Source organism: Euprymna scolopes, chromosome 10 (assembly GCF_053919585.1).
Source record: "Euprymna scolopes isolate OS-2025 chromosome 10, ASM5391958v1, whole genome shotgun sequence".
NCBI lineage: Eukaryota > Metazoa > Mollusca > Cephalopoda > Sepiida > Sepiolidae > Euprymna > Euprymna scolopes.
The window spans coordinates 46,671,752-46,682,336 of record NC_136491.1 but is presented as its reverse complement, the minus strand read 5'-3'; the positions used below and the strand labels follow the sequence as shown (position 1 = coordinate 46,682,336).

General features: G+C 31.9%; 1 protein-coding gene across 3 annotated transcripts in view; it reads right to left on the bottom strand.

The window, feature by feature from the left end:
- LOC145285982 (adenylate kinase isoenzyme 5-like) overlaps nucleotides 1-10,585 on the bottom strand; it is a 138,933-nt gene that overhangs the window by 43,004 nt on the left and 85,344 nt on the right. For all 3 annotated transcript variants that reach the window (XR_013869087.1, XM_080134572.1, XM_080134571.1), the window contains one exon: nucleotides 6,791-6,954. Coding sequence is in view for 2 of the 3 variants with exons in the window: in XM_080134572.1 (XP_079990698.1) it covers nucleotides 6,791-6,954 (164 nt within the window). In the remaining variant the exon portion in view is untranslated. The remainder of the gene's footprint in view (nucleotides 1-6,790; nucleotides 6,955-10,585) is intronic.

The following is a 10,585-nucleotide window of genomic DNA, read 5'->3' as shown; positions in this document are numbered from 1 at the left end:
AATTGCACCTCCAGAAATGTAGTATATGCACTAAGATGCACAACATGCAACAAATCCTACATAGGCGCCACCAAAAATTTCAGCAATAGAGTGGCCTTACATAAGAGCAACATCAAAATTGCAGATAACAGACACCTCTATGTTTCAAAACACGTACACACATGCGGTGGAAACAGCTTCAAAATAATGCCAATCTTCCAAACAGACAATTATTTTTATTTACTTACACAGGAAAAAAACTTCATCACCAAATTCACTCCTGAACTGAACAGAACCTAATGCCATCACACAAAAACATGAAATGCAAGGTACACTCGCATGCACACCCATACACATACACATATACACACCCACACATAAATCAGAACCGACACATTAAAACACACACACGTGCGTGCATACAACCACACACAGACATAACACCCCTATCTCTAATACAACACACTGAACAATACCAACCCTACTTAACCTCGAAACCAACAACACTAGGAGATACCTAGAACCATAGTATAATATCTGTTCCAACACCTCGCTCCCTCCTCAGTCAGGGGAGGAGAACCCCCTCATGACTGAAACGACTATCTCCCCTTCTATCATCCCCCTCCCATACCTACACCCCCTCCAATGACCCCCCCTCTGGGGAAACAAAATCTTCCCCACACTAGGAACCGATCCTGGGTCTGGCCATACCCACATGGGGAGACAAATAAATAGAAACATTAAAAATCCCCTATTTTAAATACACCCCTCTTTCTAAACAAACATAATATAAGACTAAAACGAAAAATCACAATACTAAAATCCAAGAATCCAAAAAATAAATATCAAAATAGAATGAAAGCACCCCTACCCTTACTTCAGAAGAGCCAGTTCCCCCTCCCCACACATACACATTAGTAACGACCTCGGACCACAGCCGCCTTCCTAAGGAAGCAAATAACCCCAAAATACTATAAAACAATATACACATTCCCAAACCAATAAAAGCAAACACACACACGCACACACACGTGCACGCACACACATAAAGACACACACACACACACACACACACACACACACACACACACACACACACACACACACCCTACCCCACCCTAAAGGAAAAGAAAAACACATTAGCAGAAAGAGATAGCGACTGACTACAGCGAGGTCAAAATCCCCCTGGACAAACCAAATAAAAAAGCAATAAAAATTCAGCATACTAATGTATAATAAACACTTACAAGCCTCCACCCCTCGGAAAAACTTAAAACTAATTACGGAAAATCGCAATTTTTACACATTTGAAAATAATTTCTGATGAAGACGCATCACAGACCGTCTGAAACGCGCGTAAACGATTTCAATGACTTAAAAACATTATTACAATGATCCAAACATAATTCTCAATGAAAAACCAAGACACGGAATAATAAAATAATGTTAAAAAATACACATTGTTGGTGACTACTCCCTTATTTAAATATATATATATATATATATATATATATATATATATATATATATATATATATATATATATATACACACATAGATAATTTTATAAATATTAATTCTTTAATATTTATAATATATTTAATTTTACCATCTTGGATCATTTTGGTAAATTTAATCGTAATTTTTATTTTATTTTATATATATACATACATATATATATATATATATATATATATATATATATATATATAGTCATCCACATACAGTACTGTTTTGCTGTTTCACAGCTCATCAGTGTGGATAGACACGCAACTAACTCAAGCCAGGATCGAAACCCAATCACCCAAAGGACAGTCGGAGCTTCTAACCATTGCACTATATGGCTGCTGCTATGAGGGCAGTGAATTAACAATGTTTTGACATTGTCCAAAGTACCTAAGCTCAATTTGTTTACACAAGTTCCTATTCACCGAATCATGGTCGTCTATCTTCTCTATTTTAATAGATGTTGTTAACTGTTGTACTACAATACAACAATAGGTTAAATCATTCTTTCGGTACTACATCAGAATATATAAAGTCGTTTTAATCGAAACAACATATTTTTACTGGCTTAAACTTAGATTTCATCAAATTTCCTCCATTTTGAATGTTTCTATAAATGATAAATGTAAAAAATACAATTTATTTAACCCATTAGGTCCCACTGTTCTATAAAAAGGACACCAAATAATCTATAGGGCAGTATATACAGGTCGTTCCAAACGTAATGCCTTCTGTTTTTATTCCGCCTGAATGGATCACAAGGGATTGCAAATTGCATTGTTATGATGAATAAGCTTATGCATTCATGACATGAAAATTATATCTCTCTACTGCAGATATTGACAGTGTGAGACTCTGAGAAAGCAATCCCTGTCATGGACATGCATCAGAAGCAGTGATGCGTGATGTAATCCCTGGCAAAAGTGCATTGAGAATGGTAGTAACTATGTAGAAAAATAAATCATAGGCACAAAATGTTGCTCGATTAAATGGTACCACTCCCGTCTTTCTAGCTCTTCAACTTTTTTAGTTAAAAAATAGGAAACTTGTCTTTTGGAACGACCATCGTATGACAAACCATACTCTGGACGCCCATGCGCAATAATCATTCACTGCTGACTAAAGTGCATTGAGAATTGTGGTGGCTATGTAGAAACATAAATTCTGGAGCACAAAAGGTCTCTCATTCTTACCTCTTCAATTTTTTAGTTAAAAAAATATAGGCAGCTGTACTTTTGGAATGACCTCCCTATAATAGTATTGTTTACTGCACAATTACTTTGAAGAAAGGAGGAAATTCATCTAAATTCACTAATATCTCCTGAAGAGTTGTTAGAACTCTTCTAAAAATTCTATCTGTTTGATGATGTATGAACTTATATAAGTCAATTTAAGCCACTAAATTATGGCCAAAATTGCAATGAACTCTTTGTGTGATCTGCTTTGCTTCTTATTATAGTATGTAAATTTTATCTTGAATGTATAGCCTCTTGACTTCTAAAATATATCACATGTACCCAATGCCGCTTTATAGGAGAGTGAATATTTTGCTTTATAAATTAAATAAGTAGCATTTTCCTTTTAATTTGTGTATTTTAATCCATTTTTAATCGTGACACAAAGTTTCAAATCAATGGTTAAATTTAAATACTTTGGGACTTAATGAATTAATGAATGCTGAAATTTACTTTAAGTCGGAAATTCCTTTTATTTTTTTGGTGATTTTAACAAACTGACATATTAATAGGTTTCCTTTTTATAATGTACTAACGAGTCATTGCTTATCAAAGCCAAAACACCAGCTGAAGATAAGGGTGAATGAGTTTGTTAGGTAAATCGTGAAACAAGAACAAAAGGATTGGTAACGATGGTTTAAGTTGGGCAGAGTTTGATTATTTAAGAACGGTTCAACAAGAATTTCTTTATGTATAATAGATTTGGAAAAAGGTGTTGAGGTTTTTAAACCCGGAAGAAAGTTCAATTCTCTTATAAGACAAAATACGAATTATACTTGAATAAAAGTGTTAAAAGTTGGATCAGAGTGACAACTTTTAAAGAAAGGAAACAACAAACGTTTATATTAATTATACAATTTTAATAAATAAAATAAATGGATTGACTATAGTTGAGGGCGACTTAAAATGTTCTTTTTTATTAACTACTGTACTAAGATGATATCATTCTTTTCTCTCAATTGCTTCACTTATCTTTGATCCTAACCTCATAATGCTGAGTATTTAGCAAAGAGGCATCAAATACTATTTTTAAGTCTTTGATATGACTCAACTGAAGATCGAACCACTATAACCTGATCTATCAGCGAACACTCGAACTATTATGGTAAATAATTAGCAAGTAATAAAGAATGATATACAAATGGTAAAAGTTTAATAGGCAGAATGAGGTTTTGAAAACGTGAGCATTCATGAAATTTATCTTTATCTTATATGAAAAAATGTATTGGTAACAGGTACATATACAAACAATTTATAACTCTTTCAGTCTTAGAGAAAAGAGTTTTGCTTGTGACAGCCTTCTGTATATATATCAATATATATATATATATCAATATATATATATATATATATATCAATATATATATATCAATATATATATATCAATATATATATATATATCAATATATATATATATCAATATATATATATATCAATATATATATATATATATCAATATATATATCAATATATATATATATCAATATATATATATATCAATATATATATATCAATATATATATCAATATGTATATATATATCAATATGTATATATATATATCAATATATATAAATTTCAATATATATATATATATCAATATATATATATATCAATATATATATCAATATATATATATATCAATATATATGTCAATATATATATATAAATATATATATATATATATCAATATATATATATCAATATATATATCACTATATATTTATATATCAATATATGTATATGTATATATATATCAATATATATATATATATATCAATATATATCTATACATATATATATATATCAATATATATATATATCAATATATATATATATATCAATATATATATATCAATATATATATATATATACATATATATATATATATCAATATATATATATAAATATATAGATCAATATATATATATATATATCAATATATATATACAGTGATGATCATATTTATTGGCACGGTAAAATAAAAGTTAAATTTTGTCTAATAAATTCTAAAAAAGGGATTAAATTAAAGAAAATAACAAAGTATATTATGTATTTTTAACTGGCCTTTCCGATGCAGCAATCGGATTTTAGAAAAAATAAATAACAAAGGAACAACAAACATAATTGCAAAAAACCCTTGTTCAAAATTATTGGCACGGCTTTGTTTTTCTTTTAGTATCAGTATAATATCAATCAATTTCCGGTTTACGTGCTTTCTGAACTTTTTTATAGCCATATTATGCTTGTTTAACGCTAATTCAGTGAATAATTTTTTTCAGATAATTTTTAGATAGCGATTTATTTAAACTATTATAAGTGACTAAATTATAATTTTCAATCGCCATGGTTAAAGCTAAGGAACACAGCGAATACGTCAGGAAGCCTGTTGTAGCATGCCATACCAATGGGGAGGGCTATGATAAGATTTCAAAGAAGCTAAACCTTCCCAAATCCACTGTTAGAGCCATAATAAACAAGTTCAAATCGCAAGGCCACGTTATGAGTTTAGAGGGTAGAGGGAGAAAAAGGATTCTTTCCCCAAGAGATGAACGGAAAATTGTTCGACAAGTAAAACAAAACCCAAGGATCTCTGTTGGGAAGATTGTTGATGAACAGAGCACCTCTGGAGTGAATGTATCTCGACATACAGTTGGTAGAGTTTTGAAGAGAGCTGGTTTAAAAGCATGTCGTCCGAGAAAGACTCCCTTATTGAAGCCTATGCACCTGAAAGCAAGGCTAGCCTTTGCAAAACGTCATATTGATAAAGATGTTGCATTCTGGAAACGTGTTCTATGGACTGACGAAACGAAAATAGAGTTATTTGGCCATAATAAAGTGTCTTATATTTACAGAAAATCTGGCGAAGCTTTCCTGCCTAAGAACACCATACCCACAGTGAAGCACGGTGGAGGCAGTTTGATGTTTTGGGGATCCTTTGCTGCCTCTGGACCAGGGCGACTTGTTAAGGTCACAGGTAGCATAAAAAAGGAAGATTATGTTAAAATATTGGATTAAAACCTGAAAGACTCTGCTAAAGAGCTCTCACTTGGTCGTCGTTGGTGGTTCATGCAAGATAATGACCCAAAGCATTCGGCTAAACTGACTAAGAAATGGCTTGAGGACAATCATATTAATGTTTTGGAGTGGCCATCACAAAGCCCAGACCTTAATTCAATTGAAAATTTATGGAGAACATTAAAATTGAGGGTAATGCAAAGGAAGCCTAAGAATCTTATTCAATTGGAGGATTATTGTCAGGAAGAGTGGGCTAAAATTACTACTGAAGAGTGCAACAACTTGGTTGTAAACTATGAAAAGCGACTGAGGAAGGTAATCAAGGCCAAAGGCTATACAATTGATTATTAAATAAATCATGCCAATAATTTGGAACAAGGGTTTTTTGCAATTATGTTTGTTGTTCCTTTGTTATTTATTTTTTCTAAAATCCGATTGCTGCATCGGAAAGGCCAGTTAAAAATACATAATATACTTTGTTATTTTCTTTAATTTAATCCCTTTTTTAGAATTTATTAGACAAAATTTAACTTTTATTTTACCGTGCCAATAAATATGATCATCACTGTATACATATATATCAATATATATATATATATACATGTATATATATCAATATATATATATCAATATATATATATATATATATATATATATATATATATATATATATATATATATATATATATAAAAATCATCATCTTGTGTTCGTTTGTCTTCAGTTGGTAGAATGAACTCCCAAAATGATCGATGAAGAGCCATCCACAGCGGAGGTAGCAGAGCAGAACTAGGTTCATCACATTCATTATACATACATAAATGTTCAGACACACACGCATTCATAGACATTTAATTTAGACCATCACGAGTCTAATAAGTGATAAGAACTGATAAGAAAGTTAAATAAGTAAAAAGAAACACACCAAGCAAATAAATAAATAGATATCTAGAGACGACTCCTACAGGTTATAATATAACAATTTAGTCTAGTACGATCTTGCAAACCAGTATTGCAGACCCGAAAAAAATTGATCATGAAAAAAAAAATGCTTACCATTGAGACAAGCTGTCCTGACTCCATGATGGCAGTGAGTTCCTTCCCCTTGGCAGATCCAGACGCCACTTCATCTCGCAAGAGATCGCCAGATGACAGATGGGTAAATCCATACTTCTCAACAATTTTGGCACACTGAGTTCCTTTCCCACTACCAGGGCCACCTGTTTATAATCAAAGAGATATCATATATTTTATCTGGTCGGTAATTAAGGAGGAGAAAGGAGGGGCATGACAAAATTCAAACTAAAATCAGGTAAATAATTTTTTTTTTCCCCAAAACGAACGTTTTTCTATTATTGCTGTGTGACATGCTTGGGAATTTTCTGGTGCCATATTAATTGATTAACTAATTGGGATCCTATGGAATTTATGTATGTTACACAAAAATCGTATATGCGTTTTATTTACGTACTATACAATTCATATTCCACCAAATGAAATACAGGGTCTACTAAATCAATCCTGTTGACCAAGGGAAGAGTCTAGCAGATATATAGCATAGTGTGATGATGTATGGAAGTGAAACCTGGCGAGTGAGAGTTCTAGACATGTGTTGCATGGAGAGAAATGATATAAGAATGATACGCTGGATGTGTAATGTGAGACTTATATTTGATACTCTCAGAAGGAGATTAAATGTGAACAGCATAGGGAGATGTGTGCAGAACAGAAGACTTTGGAACAAATCTAATCATCTGCAATCTTAATTTATTTTTGGTAGAATTTTACTATCTATTCTAAATTACAAAATTGTTTCAAATGAAGTTATTTACACGTTGAGTGTGGGGAAAATGAAAAATACTTAGCATGCAATCTTTTGGTATCTTTGTATGTAGCCATTTAATAAGATCAAACAGTTTATAATAGTTATTGTTTAATTTGGGGGTGGCAACAATATTTTATAAATAAGCATCAAATTTTATGGAAGTTTTACCTTTATATATATATATATATATATATATATATATATATATATATATATATATATATATTGATATGTACGCTTATGTACCATTTTTTTTTGATATGTACGATATGTACCATTTTTTTGATATGTACGATATGTACCATTTAAAGATTTGGGAGGCCGTCTCTATCGCGGTGCGTCAACCTTCTTTGTGCCGGCAAAAAGAAACATCAAACGCATTGTTTCTCTTTGGGGAACTTTGAATTTTTTCTCCCGCTTTTTTTTTTTTCTCCCTCGTTGTGCCAACATTTTTAATCGTTTTTTAAACGTAAATAAATTTAATTAATGTCCCCGTACGTTGGCATTTTAAATAAGTTCCCCAATAGAACTCTTTATTTTCGTTACAATATTATTTAGATTGCTATCGATTTACTCCTGAAGAGATGATAGCCGAAAGAGATCTCAAGAAACTTCCGCCTAGTATTTTATTTAAAACCATATATATATATATATATATATATATATATATATATATATATATATATATATATATATATATATATATATATATATATAACTGCATAACTGCATCAAGAGCTTTATTGCAGATTAGTAAAATATCAATATTTCACTAAATATACGTCACAAAAAAATAAAAATTGTATCATCAAATGGCTGTTTCAAGGTTAGTTATTTCCCAAAATTTTATTCAAATCCATGTGATATTCACGAAGTTATGACATTTTATTTATTATCAAGTAATTTATACTTTCCATCGCTTTATTGCGGGTCTTTTAAAATGCCAAAAAAGGGGCGATTAATGGTTATTGAAAAGGAAAGGATTGTTGCTGGACTCGCAGAAGGATTTTTCATCAAAGATTTAGTTATGGGATCCAAGAATTTTGGCTTCATTTGGGAACAACCCCAACACCAAATCCAGAAAGGATAAGGGCGACAGGAGAAACCTTTCACATTGTGATATTTGGAAAATTCATAGGAAAGTCAATCAAAACCGAAACAGCACCAGTGCTTCCATTTTTGCAAGAGCTGGAATCGCTCCAAGATCCAGGCAGGCCCGATTCAATGTGTTGAATGAGATGGCAAGGAACATCAAAACTATTCCAAGACCTTCATTGAGCAAACAACATAGGGAAAAACGGATGGCTATGGCACAGAATTACATGACAATGGATTTCCAACTTGTTCTATTTACAGATGAGACCTGTGCTACTTTTGATGATCTGGATGGATGGGCCAAAGTTTGGAACTCGAACGCAACTCCAACCCCTTACAGAGTTCATTGCCAACAAGGAGGTGGAGGCATCATGTTTTGGGCGGGAATCATTGGGGATAAGTTGGTTGGACCATTCCAAATTCCAGAGGGTGTAAAACTTACCAGCAATGCGTACACGGCTTTTTTGGATAAACATTTGTCACCATGGCTAGATGACCTACCATTGTCACATCGCTTTCAGATGGTTTTTATGCATGACAATGCACCATTCCATTCTGCTAAGGCGACTGCAGCCATTCCTTGAATCTATGGGCTTCCTTGGAGAACCCCTCATGAGCTGGCCACCATATTCTCCGGATCTGTACCCCATTGAACATCTCTGATCAATATTGAAAAGAGGTGCTTATGAGGGAGGAGAGCAATTTACTTCAAAAGATGCCCTGTAGAGGAAAGTAGTTGATGTTGCCAGACCCATAACTCCTTTGCAGATCAAACAATTGACTTCTTCGGTTGACAAACTGTTGTTTAAAGTTATTTAAAAAAAATGGTGGATATGGTGATAAATATTTCATTTATTTGAGGTTTAGCACCTTGGATGTGCTTTTGCTTATTATTGTTTAACAGAAAAATATAATAAAAAGTAAAGTTTTCATGATTAGACTTTGTATTTTTGTCCTAATACAACATTTTAAGAGACCTGCAATAAAGCCATGGACAGTGGGAGTTCCTTGATAAAGAATAAATTGTCATAACTTTGTGATTATCGCATAACTTTGAATAAAATTTTGGGAAATAACTAACCTTAAAGCAATCATTTGTTTACACAATTTTTATTTTTTTGTGATATATATTTAGTGAAATATTGATATTTTACTAATCTGCAATAAAACATGTACTGTTTAAAAGAAAAGAAAGAAATGGTTGCTGCAGCTTATTTGGTAAATGTTTTCATCTAGTGGAAATATTGTTGGTTTGTTAATGCATTTTAAAAACCATACCATATCACTTACTTTTAAAACAAAGAAAAAGGTGCTACCGCTTCTGTTGTAAATGTTTTCCTGTAACGTAAGTATCATTGGTTCGTTAGTCTTCTGTTAATAGCCAGGTACGGACAACAGTTAGTATTCGTTTACTAAGAGATAAGTTAATTCTTATCATCGCATAATTTAGGACGCTAAAACCGAACATGATAAAAAAAGCTGAGGAAACATTTTATTGTAACAAATGTAAATAATGCAAAATGGCAAAATTTGCGACGAAGCAACAGTATTTGCAACGATGTATTGCAACGAAGCAACAGTATTTGCACTAGATATAAACATTATGAGAAGAACCTACAGTAACTTATTTGTACCAAATTTACGACTAGTTATTTTGTGTAATTTAAAACTAAAAATATGGTAAGTTTTTGTAAATATTAGTCTGTAACATCGTGGAAAAGCAACGGTAGGAAATTATAATTGATTTAAAACAATGTGTGGCGATAATGTGTGTGTACTTCAAGGTGAGGGTATATTTACATAAATTTATGAACATGAGTATGGTAGATTTTTTTTGGAGAGGAGGGGGGCTAATATGCATAAAAGTAGTGATTCATATTGTTTAAAGGTTGATGTGTTCGTTTTTTGTAAGAATGTGTGCAATCCCGAAT